Below are 20,780 nucleotides of genomic sequence, written 5' to 3' on the forward strand. Positions count from 1 at the left end.
TATAATAGGGTACGGGTACCTTAGAAGCAGGCTGGAAAAGCACCTATACATATTATCCAGTCCAAATACTACAGATTACGGGATACCCCGTTTAGAAGTGGGCGGCTAACTATGTCAAAATAAGAAAAAATTCGGAATCCTTCGTCGGCTTCTTAGCCTTACACGGACCCCAGATACGGATACATAGTGGTAATTGAATAAAGCACCGCTCCGTAATATGTTATGCTAGGATAGGTTGAGCACTGCTAGATGTAGTAGCTTAAGTCCGTTGTTAGGTAGGTCCGAGAGGTTAAGATATCCGGATGTTGTACCGCAGTCCGGGGACGATAACCATAATTGATGAAGAATTTGGGGATGGAAACTGTCTGTTTACATACCGACTAATTAATGCAGGGGTAAATATCAATAGCCTTTCGCCTTTGTCTACATACATACCTAGGTACATACATAGTAGAGTGGAGTATTAGCTGAAAGATTACGTGTTCTCGGTATTTTAGCTTATCTTAACATTCCCTACCAAATCCAGCATTAATTCCGTAACTACAACATAGGCAGGTATATAAATATATATATAAGCGCGGCGACCCCCCCCCCCCCCCCCCCCCCCCCCCCCCCCCCCCCCCGGTACTACCTTAACTCCAACCGTGGCGCCGGCCAAGTATCAAGGCGAATATGTCCGGGACCGAACACCGAACATATGAGACATCCGTCAACTTAGAAACCATACCATGTTCACGTCTCCCGTGCCTCACCACTACCTAACTTACACCTCTTAGAATCTCATTACATGTTTTCGGCGAGCCTACCTTAGGCAGGTAGTTAATAACCTATTATACGACCTCATTCACCTGTACTTTGCGAAGCAAACATAATTTATATAAAACATCAAAGTCTTTGGCACAACTCCGTCATAAATTCAATTGACTAGCTTGAATACATAGACAGATACTGAATCGATGCTACCAGGATCAAGCCATTTCTGTTAAGCTTCTAAATCGTCGGCCATCCGCTCTAATATTTATTTATCGCGGTCTCATTCTCATCTAAGATAACTTGCATCAGCCTTGCAACCCCTGCTTAGTAAAAATTTGAGTGTATGTGACACGGATCGTACACCTCCAAGAACGCTGGAGCAGCAATTAGTATATCGTGCAGCCCCTCGTGCAGTCCATAAGATTCTGTTATAGGTAGGTAGACTGCCGTCTCTGAATAAGGCCCCTCTTAGATATGCTTATCAGCTTTTAGACTGTCAATCCCAAGTTTCTTAACCCCCGAGGCGTCGGCTCGAGCCTGCATCAAAATGACTATTAGACTCTGATCGTCCCAGCTCGTAGGACATTATCGTTTCATAAGAGTACCTAGTTACAGCCCAGTTCAGCGGCCACCCTTCATAGCAGCTCGGCGTCTCATCTTGTCAGCTACTGCCTTTAGTGCTAACTTGACATCTTTCTGCCCGTCCCAAGAATCGATATCGTAATATACGGGGGCGAGTTCCTACAAGCATTTAGTTAGTTATATTATTTAGACTTGATTTGAATATATAGTATCGACTTACCAAGAGCCACTCCGGCTTAATTCCGGTGACTGTTCGGATATAATGTTTGGATGTCATAACAAATTCGTTATAGAGAACCCAGTCATATTCTGTCTGGAGTACGGTGCTCGGGTGCAGCATCACTTGTTGGCTGTTGTCTTTCAGGGTGCGGTATACCCTATCCTTCTCCTTTTTGGCCACTTGCATGAAGAAGCCGGTGACAAGTGCGCGACGAATATTAATATAGTAATTTTTATCGTTGAAGTCTGTGCTGATGAGGTCTAAACCTTGCGTTTCCATAATGCGCTTGAGTTGAGCACGGACGTTATCCGCACTAGAAAGATGACGGAACGACAGATAGTGCTTGTGGCACCACGTCCTCGCATCCTCGCTGCGGTTCAAGACCCCCTTAAAAGCGTGGTAGACATTTAGCATAGTTAAATGATCACCGTCGTTGTGCTTGAATAAATTCTTCATTTCATCAGCTTCTCGCCTCTTTTGAGCTGGGCGCACGAAGATCTGAGGCACCGAGAGGAGTGCAGTGATCGAGAGCATTTCATTCGAACAGTAGAATTCGGGGCTCGAAATGAGCATGACGGCCAAACTGGGATCCAAGGGAAACTCGGATGCTAAACCGCCAAGAGCTGTCAGTTCTCCCTCGTCGTCGAGGCACCTAAGATAGTTAAGTTCCTCGAGAGCCCGCATCATGGTCTCGGGAGCAGGAGGGTCCATGAGATCGAAATGCACCAGATCTACGACACCAAGCTTCTTGAGCTCGAGCACGGTGTTCGCAAGGTTAGATCGAAGAATTTCTGGATATGTCTGCTCAATCAGCTCATCTTTGAATGCCTTTTCCGTGTATAGCCGGAAACACTTTCCAGGTTTTGTTCGACCAGCACGACCAGCTCGCTGCTGAGCAGAAGCCTTGGAGATGGGAGACACCAAAAGCGACTCCACTCGTAATCGAGGATTATAGATCTTCTGTTTACTAAAACCAGGATCGACAACATAGACGATACCGTCGATTGTCAAACTTGTCTCAGCAATATTTGTTGATACGATGCACTTGCGACCAGGTCTACCACCTTTCTTGAGCGGAGGGGGCGCCTGGTCGAATATTTTCTGCTGCTGGTGTGGAGGGAGTGTGCCATAAAGGGGATATACCGCCATCGGCCCGCAATCAGTTTCCCTCACAAGCTCGTCGACCTCGAGGGAGATCTTCCTACATGTATCCTCGATCTCTTCCTCGCCAGTAAGAAAGAGGAGAATGTCCCCTTCGCCCTCACCAGCATGGATTTGAAGCACAGTACGTATCGCACCCTCCACGTAATCCTTCTCGGGCTCGGGTGTGTAGAAAATCTCGACAGGGAATGTTCGACCTGGGACAGCGAGTAAGGGTGCATCGAAGAAATACCGTTGGAACTTCTGCGCATCTAGCGTGGCAGACATGACAATCAGCTTGAGGTCGGGCCTGCGCCTGGTGATTTGCTTCAGAAGTGCCATAAGTATGTCGGTAGCGAGGGTACGCTCGTGCGCTTCGTCCAATATAATACAGCTATATCGTGACATGTCGTGATCGTGCATCGCCTCTCTCAACAGCATACCATCGGTCATGTACTTGAGTATCGTCTTGGAACTCGTCTTGTCTTCGAAACGGATACTATAACCGACCTCCTCTCCTAGAGTAACGTCAAGCTCGTCGGCAACACGCTGGGCAACGGACATGGCGGCGACTCGTCGGGGTTGCGTACAGGCAACCAGCTTTCGATTAAGATGTGGTAGTTCATCATAGACGACATATTGGGGAATTTGCGTTGTTTTACCAGAACCAGTTTCACCGACGAACACCAGAATTTGCGATTTGTGATATAGGTCGAGAAATTCTTGTCTACAGCAGGCGCATTAGTATAGGATCGTAAAAAGGTAAAGAACACAAGAGTGTAGATGATTAGAACAAACTAATGGAAGTAAGCTTACCTTTGTTTATGAACGGGAAGGTTGCGCCTCGACTTCAATATGTTAAAATATTGTTGTGAATGCGGTTCTCCGGTAAAAGGGTTATTGTCACCATCCTCAGCTTTGGATGCTTGTTTGGCTGTTGTTTTTCGTCGCTCGAAATGCGCCAGAGGAGAACCTTTCGGCAGTCTATCGCTAAACCCATTTCCGTTGTATTTGCTATCCGAGTCACCATTACCATTATTCCAATGTGCAAGGTATTTGTTATATTCGGTCGGTTTCGAATCCTCGCCGTCTTCTGTTTTAACGCGCTTCACAGGCGTCTCAACATCTGGGCTACTCAGGCGCTTCTTGTCATTCTGCGAACTTTTGCCATTTGATTTATCAGCCATCGCTACTAGTTTTTTTCTGCCGATAAACCCAAGGATATGTCGTTGTACGTCCGAGAGATTGGATGCTGTCGCAATGGATGGCTGTTAAGACAAGGCTGAAGAAAAAGAGGTAGAAAGCTAACCTAGAGGTCAATGAATTATTTTTTTTATTTTTTTTGGTTAACACCTTCTAAGCCCCACTTCTCCGTGCCACTTACCCCAAAATGATACCGGCAAACCGTGCATTCATTCATTTAACCAAAATTCTATACTTCCTATATGCATATATGAATGCATGGAAATAGATAATTCAAGTACGGAGTATAACGGTAGTATTTGGAGGAATGGTACTTTAAATAAATTAAGGCAATGAGGTACCTAGGTAGGCAGCAACATGAACAATTGCAATTCATAATGTATTACACATACACTGGGTTGTACAGCTATCTGAAATCATCGCAATCGAATCTCTCAAGAAAAGAGTCCTAGAGATCTCAAGAAGTGACTCGTCGCCTAGCCATAGTATACATCCGTCCAACTCCTTAAATCCCCCCCGCCTAACCACATATAAATCTCCTTCGTATAAACGAACGGAGGGGTACGAAATCAAAACATTCCCATTTCATGAGCCCTATGCCCGAGAAATAAACAAGCCTATGTAGGCGCTAAGTCTAACTGTGAGACGATCATCTGCCGGAAGCCGAGCAAGATATCGTTTAATCAACGCCAAACTCCACAGGACGGCACATGCCATCCCCGGGACCATTATTTCATGGTTTCGTTATGCTCGTGTCCTGTTCGCCACATTTCAGATGCTACTTTTCCATATGCTACTTTCTCGGAACGGTAATCTCAATATTCTCATTTGCGGTATTACAATGCGTGCTGCTGATCCGCCGGGCATCTCTGATAATGCTCTCAATCAATTCCATGGAATCGTCTGGTACTTCCGGAAGGTCACTTGTGTCCACTGCTATCGAAGGTACAGGTGCCGATGCTATAGGGGTCGTGGTATATCTTCCTGGTGATGATACTGACTCTGCTGCGATTGGCTGTTGTATAGCTGTGGCGGCTGATAGCCGTTGTATGTCTACTGGTCGTACGTCACGTACTGAAACTACCCGTGACTCATCTGGCTGAGGCTGCTGCTGTTAGGCACTGTCTGCGGGAACTTCTGCCAAAAAGGTCCGCTTACATTGCTGGGCTAGGGCCCTGGACTTTCTATGTGCCTCAGATTTCCGGATCCGCCGTTCATCAACGGACCCGGCGCATTTGGGGTAGTAGTCGGGGTGGCTATAGTTGGTGTCATAGAACGAGATGGGTGTTCCGTTGGGAAATATTGAGGCTGAACCGGAACCTGTGACTTACGTAGTGTTTCCCACGGTCGAGGAGGTGGTATATAAGTCTGCCTAGGTGGTAGACTTGGTGTTCTTGCCAAAGCGATTGAGCCCGTTGATGAGGGTTGCTTCTGGCCCATAGTAGCCGTATCCGATAGTGGGGGGGTATCTACCTTGGGTTGTGATGAGTTGGGGTTTGGAGCTGAGATGGTCATTGGCGACGGGACCGAAGTGACCTGAGAAGACGACAGTGGCGTTGATGGCGATTGATGATTTGGCATAGCTTGGTGTGCTTGAACAGTAGTTTGCTCGTTGCGGGCCTCGAAGTTTCTTGTCTGTAACAATGCGGCATATTGGGCTCGGATTGCTGGGTGTAGTTGTGTTATAGGACCTTCATTTAAATACGAGGAATCTACGACACGTGCCGGTGTTTGTTGGACTTCTAGCCGTCCAGTTGACGCTACGTGTGTTGCTGGCAGCATCACTTTCTGTGTTGCAAGTGGAGTAGGAGAATCAGACGTTGGTAGACCAACAGATGAGCGAGCTGAGCCAGAGTTACCCGTGTACGGCGCTGGGCTAGGAGTACCATTGTTCGGTATACCATTGCTAAAAGGAATTTGGCGAGTAGAATGTGGGCCAGGAGTACCGCTGCTGAAGCCAGATGATCGCCTTCTAATCTCAAAAAGCGCTTCAGGCGATCTCATCAGATGAGCTCGAAGATTACCTTCGTAACCGTTGGTAAAACCACCCCAATTGGCGTAAGGTGTCCTATACTTGGTAGAATCTCTAAATGATTATTAGCACGAAAATGAATTAAGGGGAAATTTGACTGCTATACCTATTGTGATGAACCTGGAAAAAGGCATATCTCTGGACGATGCTTGGTCGCGCTTGCTTAGGCGCATTGTATTGCGGAGGTATCTTGGCTTCTCCCACAGTCCCTTGAGCGGATGCAGAAGATGGTCGAATGGCAGACGATGTCATCGGCGTGTCGAATGAACGGTTAGATGCCAGCGACCCAGACCTAGCTCTGGCTTGGGCCTGGAATAGTTGGCCGTTTTGCGGTGACGGCGAGGGCCCAAGGCCAGGAGGTTGCGTGAATCCATGGCTAAAGGGCGACTTGGCGGTAGAATCAATTCGGCTACCCCCGTACGAGAATGGCGGCGTCCTAAATCGATGATCCGAACCGAACGCCAAAGACTGACCACCGAGTGAAGACCGATTCCGAGTGTGTCCGCCCTGCGGAGGTGTTGGTCGAGGTACAGGAGCTGGCCTCGATATAACGTGTGGGGCGGAGGATTGTCTGCTATGTTGCGGGGTAGAAACTGGGTTTTGTGTAGTTTGCTGAGGAATAAATTGTCCGCTTTGCTGATCCGGAGAAGTCTGTTGACGAATAGATTGCTGTGGAGGGTAATGGTTAATGAACTGGGGGGTGTAGACCGGTTTCTGGATATTCTGCTGTGGTGTATATGGCCCTTTCTGTTGCAGAATAGGTGGCGTAGGCACTGGTTTTGGTATAGGTTGCTGCGGAGTGCGCTGTAAGGTTTGCTCGGGGGCAGGAACCAGCTTTGACGCTGTGCTTTGTGGAGGATAGAACGGCGGCCTTGGGATGTACTGCTGTGCCGTGAAGGGAGAAGGCTGCGGAATGAACTGTTGGGTCGTAAAGGAAGAATGGACATAGGAAGGAATAACAGGATCCCTTGGCTTGTACTGGTATGGTTTCTCAGGTTTCGCTCCTGTTATAGTCGGAGTCTGTACCGAAAACGTGGATCCGTATGACTTTCGGGGTTGAGCTGTAGGTGGAGCCGGTCGAGGAACAGTTTCTAAGAAGTTACTCTTAGGGTTGTGTCTAGGATTCTTCGGATCTTCTGTGTATTGAGCACGCGCTTCTGTCGATGTTCTACCAAGGTAATACCAGATCTGGTTATCCTTGGACAGATCCACTTTAGCTTGAAACTTGTTCGAGCAATTATACGAGTTGAATTCGGACCAGGTGAATCCATCGACGAATGGTGCATCTGCGCGTGGAAGCTCCTCTGTGACTCGCTTTGTGGCATTGATCTGATCCTTAGCCTTACGTGACGTTGGCATGGGAACAGCATTCGCAGACGCTTTCGGTAAATGGAAGTCGGCTGGATCTGGAAGGAGAAGCCATTTCCATTCAACTTCAACACGTTCCCTGGAGAAAGTTAGCGACAAGCTCTTGCTAATATGGCTATTTGTTTCGCACCCGTTTGGTATAATGTCGACAAGGAACATCTGTTCGTCAGCCCGGTTCTCAACGACAACACCTGCGAATATATCCCCGCGATAATACTGCAATTGACATATGTCCCCCTTTTTGAGAGCAGTCGCCGCTTGGCGGGTCTTCTGACACTCTTCCAATCCATCCCCATCTAACTTCTTATCTCTCTTAGTCCTATGGAAACGACAGCTGAACTCGAAAGCTTGTTCCTTGTATTCGGTTCCATCCTCACCGAATATGGGAACGTCTGCCTCTTCTACCAGAACTCCAGCCGCTGCGGCACAAGTCGCATGGTAGGAACGAGCGCATTTCTTTTGGGAACACTGGAAACAAGCACCCCTCTTAGAGCGGCAATACAAGCACTTCAGTTCTAGGCGAGCTTTGCTGACGTTTTCAACATTGGCGATGACTTCTTTTCCTTCAACTGTTTCAACCCAGGTTTCGGGTCCGTAGAGTGCACAGATTCTATGGGCTTTGCGACCATCGCTTGTCGGTAAAATCTCTTGTCCTGGTATGTCGTGGGGGCATAGGCAACACGGTGGTTCAATGTGGTTCTTGACACGGAGTCGTATCTTCTTGGCCTTCTGCTTCTCTCCTTTATCTGCTGCTGGACGTTTACGTTTACGCCCAGGCTGCTTGAATCTCACAGCATTAGACGAAGGCGGTGTCGTTACACCATTATCGAGGTCATCATCATCTTCGTCCTCATCTTCATCCTCTTCATCCTCAGTTTCTTCATAATCCGTCTCTTCTCCTCTCAACTTACGCTCGATCTCATACACGTCAACCCAAACGCTATCTTGGGCTTGAGCACATTCACATCTCTTGGCGATCTTTCCCATCGGCAACCAGGAATCCAAGGCAAAGTTTACAGCCTCGGCACAATTATAGCCCAGATTATACCCCGAATGGTAACCATACGGATAAGTAACAACGAACTCTCCAGGGTAAGAGACGCACTTATTGACTTTGATGTTGTAGAAGTTTGCCAAGTGGTTTGGCGAGATTAAAAAAGCCTTGTGTCGTAGAAACTGGTCGCAAGCCTTCGCGTCTGTTGGCCAGATACTCTTCATCGCAGCTTCGAATCGGCGCGCATCGCCCTGAGAAATACTGTACCACTGCTTCGGAGCACCAAAGTGTAGGTAGTTGATACTGTATAGATCGACATCTTCAAGATGCCATGCGAAAGTCGCCTTCCACATGCCAAGGTAAAGATATGCCGTGTTAACACCGGGAACCTTTGTACCCAAGACGTCAAGGAGGTTCGGAAGCTTGTTAAGATTCCAAGTATCGCATTCGTCATCAAAAAGCGTTCCGGGAAGATCAGCACCGTACAGTGGCTGTGCATAAGTAAGAGTTTTCCAGTATATGCGCTCGAGCTCCTCACACCTATCGGGTGTGTAGTCGGAGATGTCCATACGGTAATCGAAGTCCTTGAAGGCTCCCTCATCGATCCTAGCTGATGCTTCTCGCCTCGAGAACTTCCTCCGAGCTGATGTAGATTGTAACTTAGGTTTGGCCTGCCTAGCGCCACCCATCCGACCAACAACCCGGGGGACGTCGTCATCATCATCTACCTCAGCACCCGGGTCCTGCTCTACGGACTCAACAATCTCTTCGTTCGGTTTTGGCGAGACGGGTGTCATCGGCCGGTCTTCTTGGTCTACCTTGTCTTTTGCTGTACCTCGCTTACCTCGACCCCTAGTCGATCGACGTCTCTTAGAATCGGTAGCACTTGAGGACGAAGCTGGTTTCGGTTTAGACGGTGCCTGTGCACGCCTCTCACCTCGTTTAGCAGGAGGCTGGTGTTCACTTTGGTCGCAGAGCTGTCGCCACTGTGGAATATTGTAGGATCTCTGGTGGAGAATGTTGACTTGTCGATAGGTTCCATTGGACCCCATGATATCCTGTTTAATAGGTTCTCTAACTTTGATTTGCTTGATCATATCATCCAGAGGAGGACGTTTGTCCGTCCATTCCTTGGGCGGGATGATCTTGATAATGCCAGACTTCATCCCGTAACAATCGACTTTTGTCATCTAAAAGTACGAGTTAGCAATGTCGGGATCGGATGAGTAATAAAGGGATGAGAGTAGGGGTATAAGCATACGAATTTCTTAAAATCCTTGAACTGGTGCATGTTCGGTTTGAAGACAGGAACAGTACCAGACCAATGGTCAGGAATGACCTCTCCAATATCTTCCTCTTCCTCTTGCTTAACGTTTTGATCATCATTTGCAGGTTCAGGTGGTGGAGCAGGAGAAGACGGCTTGATGTGCAAGTGCATGTCCATGTCCATATCCATATCCATAAACGAGGGATCGTCGAGATCACTCAATTCGGAATCGTCGCTACCGTCCAACTTCATTGCACTGTTACTATCGGGCGGTGAGTGGAGGCCGGTGGCTTTATTATTGAGTGCATCGTTGCTGGGTTGGTCACTTGCGACCTCGATCTCAACCATCTCTTTCTCGGGCGCAGACGCCATCGCGGCGGTCGCTTCGGCGGACATGGCAATTGGTGGCTACATGCGACCGATGGATTCAACGTAATGCTATTCCCATCGGTCTTTGTTAAAACGTCTTTTATTAGCTGCAATTATCCTTGGTTAACTCGTTTAGAGTGTTGGAAGGTAGAAAGGTAGAAAAAAAAACAAATATAATAGTCGGCGGAATTGTAAAGCTAGGTACAGTTGACTCCTTGTTAGATGAATGGTCGAAATGAAGTCGGTAGGTGTCGGTCGTAGTAGCACTGTGGAGGTGTGGGATGCAACTGCTAAGTGGTGTATCAAAGCTTTTCCCTTCCAGGCTCTAACAACTACCGGTTAATCTTCGGTAAGCAGTCGCAATGGTACGTTGGTGGTACGTTTTGCGTTCTCAGTTGCCTTACGGGGGTTGTGTTGGGGTGGATAATTTGGGGGGTGCGGAGGCCTTGGACAAGCTGGGGGGAAGTAACCAAGCAGCCAAGGAAGGAACTGCCTTATCTATGTCATATTATGCCTTGCGAAAAAGATGCGATGGAGAAATGAAATTGAAATGAAAATAGGATATAATATGTGAGTACCTAATTGCTCAGACTTTACAGAAATCGTTTAAAAATAAAATCCGATAGCTGCACAGACGTGCCCGATAGCTATGTACTAGCTACTAGGCTAGGTTACTTAAAATGGATTATAACTCTACCGCGAAACTACCTAAATATTGTAGTGCGGACATGTTCGTCGGCTATACAGTTTTTAAACTTGGTGGCTTGCACTGTCTTCATATCTGAGAAGTACTTGCATGTACCTTTGTATTTCGTATCTATCCAAGATCCATCTTTCCGGTTTAACGTTATCTGATGCTGCAGCACGGGCCTATGGGCATTCTTTTTTGAGGTCGGAAATCGGGATCTAAAAACTACGGCATCTATGAGGAGATCATCTTGAAGAGCCTCTTCCTTACTTGGCAAGTTACCTACCTAGTACATATTAATCTAGATCAAGCCCCGCAGCCTTTATTCTTAATGGACAGTTTCTTCCATTTTTGCACGTATTCCGCCTCCTATCCCGCCTCCTATCCCCACAACAATTATGGAATGTAAGAAGGCGAGAAAGATGCTTGCATGGCTTATTAGTGCACGTCAGGGCTATGTCACCATTAGCCCCGAATTAAATAGGATAAACTCTCGAGATGAGGAACAAGTAAAGCATTTTTCGTTCCCAGATTGGAGTCGCTTTACTCATTGTCATCATATTATGTTAAGAGGCTTTGGGAAAACAGCCATTTCATCAGAAATAACTTACAACAATTTAGAGACTAATATAAGGTAAAAGCGGAGGCTATTTATAATGATAGGTATGGTAGATCATATTCTCTTTCATGATTTTGATAATGTGACTACCTCTTTTCAGTAAGATTCGATTTCCTTCCATAGTTGTGAGCTTATCGAGTAACAAAAGTCGAAAATAAATGAGAAAAAAACAAAGCCCTCTATCTACTCTCGCATGTGAGTCGAAAACGTGTATTTCATTATAGGAATTCCATTCTTGTAAAGTTATATCAGCCCTAGCTCAAGGTTCGTGTAGTTATCTTTTTTAAACAGGTAGTCATAACTTCTACCTCGGAATTTGTTTCCCATATCTTATACTAAAACTTTACACCAACTCATGAGTTATGTTTCTAGCAACTGTATTTATTTGGCGCATCGTTATTATACCTATCGCAATAATCCTAAAGGAACGATATAGGTACTTATCAATGGACATAATCCCTTAGCCTTAACGTCACCAAGTCAAGCTAAATCCATGGATGATACATCAATGCAAAGGCGCTCTTGTTTTATTTTTCATGTTTCTTTATGAAGCTTCGTCATTTCATGTATACCCACAAGGTTCTTCGCTGCGCAGCAAATATTCCTAGGTTAGCTGGTCTTCTCTTTCCGCCAATATGCTTCATGAAAGTAATACGATTAATTTCAGACTTTTAAGCTGATTATGAGGAGTGCTTTCTGATCTACATCTTACCGAACTCGGCGACTCGAGTCCTGAATTGCTCAATTTTAGATTTGCTCATCTAGTAGCCCCCCGCGATTTTATCAGGGGCTATATTGATGCCGCCTTTACTTCTGCACATCCTGCGATCTTTAGTTAAGCTATTTTGAGGCACGCATGATTCGCGCTCTAATAGAAAATATTTACATACTATCGTGGCCTGCTTCATGAAAAGTATAGATACTCTGTAGGAATTCTTCGTGCAAGGTGTACACATACCTTTACTAAGGCTAAGATTCTAAAAAGGAGAAAGATTCTATTAGATTACCTAGGTACCTAACCTACTTATCACATATGTAGGTATGACACGCATTAACATTAGATGCTGGTATATTACGAAAATCACAACTTTATCGGAACTTTGTCTCCATCCACAACTGCGTCATAGATGCATGATGACCAAGGAAATAATTACTGTGGTCGTCCTTGAATTTGAATTTATTGGTTACCTACTAAACGCCTCATGCAAGTGACGTACAATAGTTTAAAGTCTATGCGAGAATAGTTCCATTGTTGGTTGTTTCATTTTTTCTAACTACTATAACCTGAAAGCATCGATAACACGTAGTGACTCTTCAATATGTACATGAACCATAAGATAATGTGCCCAGCTACTGATTGTCATTCGCGGCGCTAATAGTAACATATTCATCAATGCAACTCCCAGACGATATTTTACAAAGGCATGCAACCCCAGAGTAAACAGAATGCATTCTCAAACTCCTTAGAGCTAGGAACCGAGCCTTATCCACGAGGTATTATCCAGTGCTCCAGAAACGAGATGCTATGAACCCATTGCTCGCGTATGACGCTTGGAAAATAAGAAAGGAGGTATCATAATGTCATCGACAGGCCATTCATGTTCGTGAAGAGGGGCGCGTGACATCGATCTTTCAAGTAGGAATCATAACTAAAATTAAAGAAATTTGTCTTCCTGAGCCATCTCTTACTCGAATGGAGCACAGGTGAAGGCACCTCGAACTTTGCCCTTGCTATATCCGTCAATCTATAAGGCGTTAGTTAATGGTCCAAAGAAATAAAATATAATGAGTTGTGAGATTAGTGACTTACGATGTCGACAATGCTAGCGTACGTGCCACCGACTAGTACAATCATTCCGATAATGAATACCAAGCCGTTGAGGATACTCTTTAGAATGTTCTCCTTTGCGTACCACTTGCCCTGCTTGATGAGCATGAACCAGAAAACAGCAGGGAAGTAAAACGTAAACCCGGAGATGAATAGCGCCGAAGAGATGGCCAGAAGATCGGAAAAGAAGGGGATGGCCTCGGCGATAACCCACGCAATGAGGGTAATGAAGGTGATGAGCGCCAGCCACGTGCTCCAGCCTTTGGTGGTATTGATGAAACGAGTGACCGAGTCCTTGTAAACACGACCGTGAATATATCGGCCTACGACGGTACCGTTGATGGACCCGGAGATGAAGATGACGGGTAGAGCAATACCGAATGCAATCTTGGAAACCAAGTCTCCAGCCGACAGAAGAGATGGAGACTTGACACCTTGGCCGACGAAGCAGAAGATCAATGCTCCGGTCAGCGTGTAAATCACGATCTCAATCAGGCCGAGCGCCCAGATGGACTTAACGAAATGCTTGGGGGTGTGCATTTCATCCATGAACGAGAACTGGCAGATGGCGAAACTGTAAGCAAAGACGATGTTCGTGATGGCAATAAAAGCCTCAGTGAAGGTAATATTCTCCTTCGGCCACGCGGACCAATCAGAGGGGACTCCAGCATCTGTCCGTTGCACACCCGTCGCAATGATCGTAACGAAGATGGCGGCCATGATAGAAACGAAGTCGATGTAACCCAGAATGGCTACTTCGGCAAAAGAGGGCGGGATGGCGAGAAGTAGGAGAATGATGGCTGATACGACACCGAAAACCAATGAACATGCGCCATTGTTGCTGATGTTCATGAAAGCGATAGTACCCGTGAGACAGTGAGATCCGACAAGGAATACTAGTTGCAACACGAACATCCCGCCGATCAGTTCATACCCAAATTTGCCCATTATTAGACGACCGGCATCCGCGTAGTGCTGTACCTCCGGGAACTTTAGCTTGACCTGGCCGACGACGTAACTGGTGTAGATAGCTATGAGACCCAGGCCAACACTCAAGATGACGCCAGCCACCATTCCTAAGGTAGCGAATGCTGCAGGCATACTCAGACTGCCGAGGGCGATGGCCTCGACGATGAGCACTACTGTGAGTCGCTTCCACCCTAACCTTTTGAAGTGAGCGTTGCCCATGGCTACTTTTTGCGCTTCGAATGCCGAGATGTCGCTGACTTGACCAACCACCTCAGTGCTGGACCCCAACTCTTGCCCCGAAGGCGAGTCCGAATCGAACATCTTCTCGTTTTTCGTATCCCCCATCTTGTCTGCCATCGTGTCCGTGAGATCTAGCTGACCGTCGTGTCGTCCTAGATGTAGTTGTCGTTGGCACAGATGATACGGTAGGTGATGGCTGATGGCTGAGGGCAAGGTTGATGGCGGGAGATTTCGTCCAGAGAAGCAAAGCGCCCGGGTGAAGAATCAAAACCAAAAGTTTAAAACGCGCGGGCTCCTAGGGTTTATTATAAAAGACCGAGGAACGAGCTGCACTAGGCAAGTAGTCAGGTGGATAAATATTGACTTCCACCGAGAAACCATGTTCGTACACGAACCATCCATGGGCAGATGGGGTTGCCCCATTGTGGATATGGTCCAGTATAGCCCAGTAGGCCAATCACGCCGGCGTTTCCGGCTATCTTTGTGACGAAAGCCCTAATGATCGACGAGATTACATTACGTTTCGCGGTCAAGATGGTGGCTCAGTTCCCCAACAGCGGTCGACATACCAGGATACCGAGAAGTGGTCCTAGGGTCTCGCGTGGTTAAGCAGTGATGACGGACCCCGTAATAATCAAAGCACCATGACCTTCCAATATGGGGGTTTTCTTATTCGCCCACAGGCAAAATAAAAATATATCATTCGCCAAGGTAGCCTCGGCCAGCTACCGACGCTAGTACCTCGAGCCATGGACGTCACCATGACCCCCCTGGTCAAAGCATACCAAGTATATCCGTGGACCTTCTAGAAAAAGAAGAGATTTCTTAGTCTTGCCGATCTAGGCACTCGGAGATATTCTATTGGCCAGTCTGGATCCGCTTGCGGCGACTCCTTCACCGCCGACGCAGGCGCCGAAGCTTTTAAAAAAGAGTTGAAATGTCTGAGACAGTGTCCATTTTCGTTTTGCCCTCGTACCCATTGTTGGAAGTTCGTTCCGAACCGGACTCGAAATGGATCTCATCCACATCGAGGCTCACGGTTGTGGCTTACGCCGCATTCCTAACCCCCTCACACCACTTTCATTTAAGCCTGCTCTAAGTCGCAGACTGAGTGGTAGAGTTGTATGCGTTATGTCATCGTTTGATTCTGCGACTCGGGACCCCAGGGTCATTGTGGAGGGTTACACCACGCATGGAGCCGCTTAATCCGATTGTCTCATGAGTCTGAAGAATTCGAGAGGGGGGGTAAAGATATTCTCCAGATTACATATTAGAATCTCGGAAACGGTCGGGTCAAAATATGGGAATGTGAGTGTGAGAGTTGCGCCTCGAAGCTCTGATGATTCTTTCATCATACAATACATAAAAACACCGATAAGTAAGTCGATAATAACCATAAACGGAAACGAGAATCCTCGGACCGATGACACGCAGCATTCAAGTAAGACATAAATGCAATGTCATTGTTCAGGTGATTATGTTGGTAATTTATGTTGGTAGGCTTAAGAGGCGACATATGTAAGAGATACGATGGGTACAATGTAAGAATGTCGAAAAGGGGTCTCCGCTCGTAGCCTATCTTTCCAATCTCTCTTTCTACATATGTAATCTCATTCCATAATACGGAGTAACTAAGGCTATCTCATAGCCCCTCTCTGCATATCATACAGGTGGCTGGATGGGTATATAGATGGGGCGGTTTGCTAACATGAATACACTAAGAACCCATTCGTCCTGTTAACCCCAATAACATCTAACATTATTTATGCATCGTAACATCTTAAGCCAGATCTATGTAGATATATACGGGGAATTATGTGGACATTAATCTAAAATGAATAGCATTGTCCCTTATGAAATCCGAGCTTCTTCTTGGCGAGAATGCCTCCGATATCTAAAAATCCACATATCCCATCGTCGGTCACTATGAAGGTTGGCGCGGTCTCATGTATGAGGATTTATCAAGTTCTCAGGGGATACTTATTGTATGCTAACATTACCTATTTGCTATCCCATGTAACTATGGTAAATTTAATAATCTTTTTGGGAAATAGACCTTCCTATTCGCTTAACCATCGACTCTTAAAACAGGGCGTACAAACTCAATGCGGACGTATATCCTGGTAGTTTTTGGGGCAATCATTGTGGGGAAATACGGCACAGACACCGCCGGCCAGGGCTACACTCCTCACGAATATACCTATATATAGGTAAATACGGAGATTAGGATTCACTTTTGCATGCTCTTCATCCTATTAATGATATTGGTGGTATTGAAGGAGCTGTTATTATAACGTGCTTACGCGGTTTCATATCCCCTGCCGAGAGTCTTGTCAAAGCTTATCTCTACTGTACTAGTTCGTTATAATATCTATTGAAGAAGCTTTAGTAATAGCGACAGTAAAGGCCGCGATGCACTAATGCGATATATCAAACATAATATCGTTATGAAATTCCCTTCTAGCTACCTCCTAACCTACCTTAATATTAAACCGCGCTTAGTTCGCGTGTTTTCCCGCTAAATTGTAGAACTAAGTCGCCTACCTAGAAACTATTACTTAACAATAAATGTCATTCATGAAATCAATCCCTGTCATTCGGTGTTCAAATGTAGCAGAAGAGGTAGTTTTCATGCCACATCGAATAGAGATGGTCCCATTTTCAAACCTACAAGTCGCTCATAATATGGCTTCCCCACGACTAAGTGATAGACATATCCGCTGAATTTGCTAATTTGGTTCTCGGGTTCTCCCCAGTCTAAAAGGTTCTATGCAGGATGCAAGGCATAGAAGTAGTCCTAGGTGACGATCATAGGTAAGATAGTTTTGAGATTCGTCCTTACCACTGAGGCCAACGCGTCAGTGGCCCCATAATGGCGAGGTTTATAAACTAATAGAGAACTAGAGAATACGTCTCGGTGTCGAATAGAGCTATTCGCATAGTGGTTCCGGGTGGAGAGACATAAGTTACATCGCGATATGGATGCACGGTCATATTTTTCCGTAAGAGAATTTCCTTTCGGTCGAAGCGCGCCATTAAAAAATAAAATAAAATAAAACCATGTAAACGCATTCGTATTTCTTGCTTGGTATATGTCACTTCTTTTCGGCTTATAGCTACTCATCTTTTACTCTGTTAGTCAGAGCTCCTTGGCTTTAAATAAATGATAGGCTGGCCGGTCTTGCTAAGCATCGGGCCTTAATACGGATCCGGATAGAATAGAAAAGAGACAACCGCCAAGGACCGTCCTTCGGGCACTAGTACATATTTGTACGATTGCGATCAGTCTCGATGAACTTGATTTTGTATTGGGTGAAGTACTCCTATCCATCTAATCTTGGCGGACATTCCACACGTAGAACTTACCTGACATGGCGGGAGTAAGGAAATCAGTAGACTTATGTTGGCCCGGTCGTTGGAACTGAGTAAAAGTAGGGTATTAATAAAAAAAAGAGGCAAATATAGGGGCTAGACCGGTGTCATCGATTATCAATATATCGTGTAATCAAATATGTGCTAATTTTATAGATGATCTCCGGAACGTACGAGCGGTTTGGATGGATAAGAGTTATATCTTCCCTCTATATCTCTTGTCCTATGCATTCTTAATCAACCGCGGCGGCTCTTGTCTGCCGGATAATAATGCAATACGCCGCCAAGATCCCTAAATCCGATGTCCCACGAACCCCCAAGGCTTTTCTCCAACTATCCATTTAGCCAAAGTTGAACATAGCTATTATCGCACGCGTCGCGCTGCGCTGCTCGCATGTTGATGCGCTTCATTGGGTATATCGCTGAGCTACTCCGCATCGGAGGTGATAAGGGACGTGGAGCTTGAATTTTCCCAAGAAGCGATGCTGTATTGGGGAGAGCCCGCATTGTTGGTATAAAGGATGGCATGGCCACCAATGCCGGTGTTCATGGGAACTATTAAGGGTATTAGAGATATTGGGTTAGGCTGAAGTCCAGAGAACCGAGACATGGCGGGCCAACTATTTGCGTTAGGGCTATTCGCCGCCACGAGGGTCGTCGCGCAGGCAGTAGCTACATATGACTATATCGTTGTGGGTTCAGGTCCCGGAGGCGCACCACTCGCGGCTAACCTCGCACGAGCGGGATACCCGACGTTGCTACTAGAGGCAGGTGATGACCTAGGGAATAACAAGAACTATTCAGATATGATCAACTTTAACCTTGCGGCGAACGATGAGAAATCACGATGGGACTTCTTTGTTAAGCACTCTTCGGACGAGGAGCGTGAGGGCAAGTATGAGCACACGACGTGGCGCAAACCTGACGGATCTTTCTACGTCGGCCTCGACCCTCCAGAGGGATCCGAACGACTGGGTATTTATTACCCACGTTCAGCGACACTTGGAGGTTGCGCTAGTATGTAATATCAAAGCTCTTTTACCCCTGGTGATCTATCTTAAGAGTCCAGGTTTCCCGAACGAATTGATCGAGGAATACAACTTACCTAAGAGCTCACATGAAAGAAGTGTTAACTAACACTATCAAAAGTGCATAACGGTGGTGTTTGCGCGCTCCCCTCTGAAGATGATTGGAACGCGATCGCCGAGAGCACCGGAGACGACACGTGGTTAGCGAAGAATATGCGACAGTACTTCGAGAGGATAGAGACAGCTCACTATGTACCCCCTGAAACTCCTGGACATGGATACACCGGATACCTCAATCTCACGATTAGCGACCCTGCCTTCATGCAGCAGTCATCTGACGTGCGGGATATTGCAAGTAGTATTATTGAGGTTACGGGTGGCGATGTAACCCGGGATATTAATGCTTTAGATCCGGATCGAGATCAGTCCACGGGCGTCTTCGGGCTCGCCAGTCACGCTGATCCTACCGGACATCGCGTTGGTACTAATACTTATATCCGGGCGACTTTGGATGATCCAGCCAAGTACCCCTTAACCGTCCAGCTCCGGAGTCTCGTTACTAAGGTACTATTTTCGGAAGATTCCGAGGAACCAACTGCAATCGGTGTCGAAGTCCTCCGTGGCCAATCTCTATACAAAGCCGATCCACGTTACAACGGTACTAAGGGAGAGGTTGTCCAGATATTTGCTAAGAGGGAAGTCATCGTTTCCGGAGGCGCATTTAACACGCCGCAGATACTCAAGCTTAGCGGCATCGGGCCGGCCGAGGAGCTTGAAAAGTTCGATATTCCCGTCGTAAAAGACCTTCCCGGTGTGGGTGAGAAATTGGCAGATAACTACGAGGGAGGCGTGCTGGCGCTGGCTAGCAAGCCGTTGAACGGATCGTCGGGCCCAATCGCAGTACAGCTCAAGACACCTACGGCGCGTAAGAACCGTAACATCTATGCTTGGTGCAAGTCTTTCTCCTTTGAAGGGTTCTGGCCTGGCTACCCGACCGAGTATGGCCCGTCGCAGTATGAGTGCGCGTTCGTACATATGAACCCGCGGTCGCAGGCTGGATACGTCCACCTGCGCTCGAATGATCCGCAGGAGCCGCCGGAGATCAACTTCAACTTCTTCGAGCACGGTGGGGATGAAGATCTGACTGAAATGTTGGACGCGGCAAAGACGTTCCGGAAGGCCAGTATGTAACATTTAGATTTGCCCCTTAATCCCCCTTTGGCTTTATATTAAGGCAATTTGAACTCAGCTTCTTTCAAGACATGACTTAAACCCCTCAAGCTTCCTACTAGAAGAAGTACTTGCTAACTGTCATTTCTAAAGTCACGTCAGTCGGCGAGCCAATCGGGCCCTTTAATGAAAAGCATCCATGTCCAGGCATAAACCAGAACTGCACAGACGCAGCGCAAAAGGAATTCTTGAAACTGCAGACATACTCACACCACGCCACAAGTACGTGCGGGATAGGGCCCGCGGACGATAGGCTAGCGGTGTTGGACTCGAAGTTTAGGGTCCATGGGGTAAAGAACCTGCGCGTCGTTGACGCATCTTCTTTTCCGGCCGTTCCCGGTGCATTCCCGGTCTGCCCAGTCTTTAGTAAGTGAAATCTATAAAAAAAAACCCTTTTAACCTATTCCGGGACTCGGGACCGCCGATTAGAGTTATTTATCGAGTCCCCTAGCTCGTGAGTTTTATGAGTAGTAGTAGCAATTGCTGACACTCGATTTTAAGTGCTCGCGGAAAAAGCAACGGATGACATTTTGAGAGACGCCAAAGCTACTTCCCGTTCCGCATAAATCGAAAATAGGAGGTGCATGTTTAGAAGATAAAATATAGAGGAGAGCATGATTGAGATAATATCAGAGAATGGGCTGTATGATTGGAGGGCAAGTAGCTGATAGATGTATGTAATTCAGGCTGCTTATAATGTATTTATTTTCTATAGATCGTCTACCAATAGTATCATCTTGCTTTTACTAGTAAATCTATACTATATACCACCTACTCACATATTCTATCATATCTAAATAGAAATTCATAAAATCTACAGCTAGATATTTCATACTAACTTTTATACGATTCCACAGATATCAGTTGTGTGTACTCTA

The 20,780-nt window shown here is 46.5% G+C and overlaps 4 protein-coding genes across 4 annotated transcripts; 1 reads left to right on the top strand and 3 right to left on the bottom strand.

The window, feature by feature from the left end:
• Positions 1-1,374: 1,374 nt before the first annotated feature.
• On the bottom strand, positions 1,375-3,882 carry GL218_00419 (putative pre-mRNA-splicing factor ATP-dependent RNA helicase prp43; the record flags this gene model as incomplete). The annotated part of the gene is made up of 3 exons (XM_033576837.1): positions 1,375-1,494; positions 1,556-3,422; positions 3,512-3,882. The coding sequence occupies 3 exons, from the start codon at positions 3,880-3,882 to the stop codon at positions 1,375-1,377; spliced, it is 2,358 nt and encodes a 785-aa protein (XP_033441842.1).
• Positions 3,883-5,270: 1,388 nt separating this feature from the next.
• GL218_00420 (DNA damage-responsive transcriptional repressor RPH1) lies at positions 5,271-9,955 on the bottom strand (the record flags this gene model as incomplete). The annotated part of the gene is made up of 5 exons (XM_033576838.1): positions 5,271-5,533; positions 5,923-5,984; positions 6,037-7,377; positions 7,429-9,482; positions 9,554-9,955. The coding sequence occupies 5 exons, from the start codon at positions 9,953-9,955 to the stop codon at positions 5,271-5,273; spliced, it is 4,122 nt and encodes a 1,373-aa protein (XP_033441861.1).
• A 2,965-nt stretch (positions 9,956-12,920) lies between these two features.
• Positions 12,921-14,389, bottom strand: GL218_00421 (N amino acid transport system protein; the record flags this gene model as incomplete). Its single annotated transcript, XM_033576839.1, has 2 exons — positions 12,921-12,980; positions 13,046-14,389. The coding sequence occupies 2 exons, from the start codon at positions 14,387-14,389 to the stop codon at positions 12,921-12,923; spliced, it is 1,404 nt and encodes a 467-aa protein (XP_033442298.1).
• Positions 14,390-18,252: 3,863 nt separating this feature from the next.
• GL218_00422 (Choline dehydrogenase, mitochondrial) lies at positions 18,253-20,468 on the top strand (the record flags this gene model as incomplete). The annotated part of the gene is made up of 4 exons (XM_033576840.1): positions 18,253-18,661; positions 18,794-19,855; positions 19,996-20,268; positions 20,404-20,468. The coding sequence occupies 4 exons, from the start codon at positions 18,253-18,255 to the stop codon at positions 20,466-20,468; spliced, it is 1,809 nt and encodes a 602-aa protein (XP_033441860.1).
• Positions 20,469-20,780: the final 312 nt, after the last annotated feature.

The sequence above is a fragment of the Daldinia childiae genome (assembly GCF_008694065.1).
Source record: "Daldinia childiae strain JS-1345 chromosome Unknown Scaffold1, whole genome shotgun sequence".
Taxonomy (NCBI): Eukaryota; Fungi; Ascomycota; class Sordariomycetes; order Xylariales; family Hypoxylaceae; genus Daldinia; species Daldinia childiae.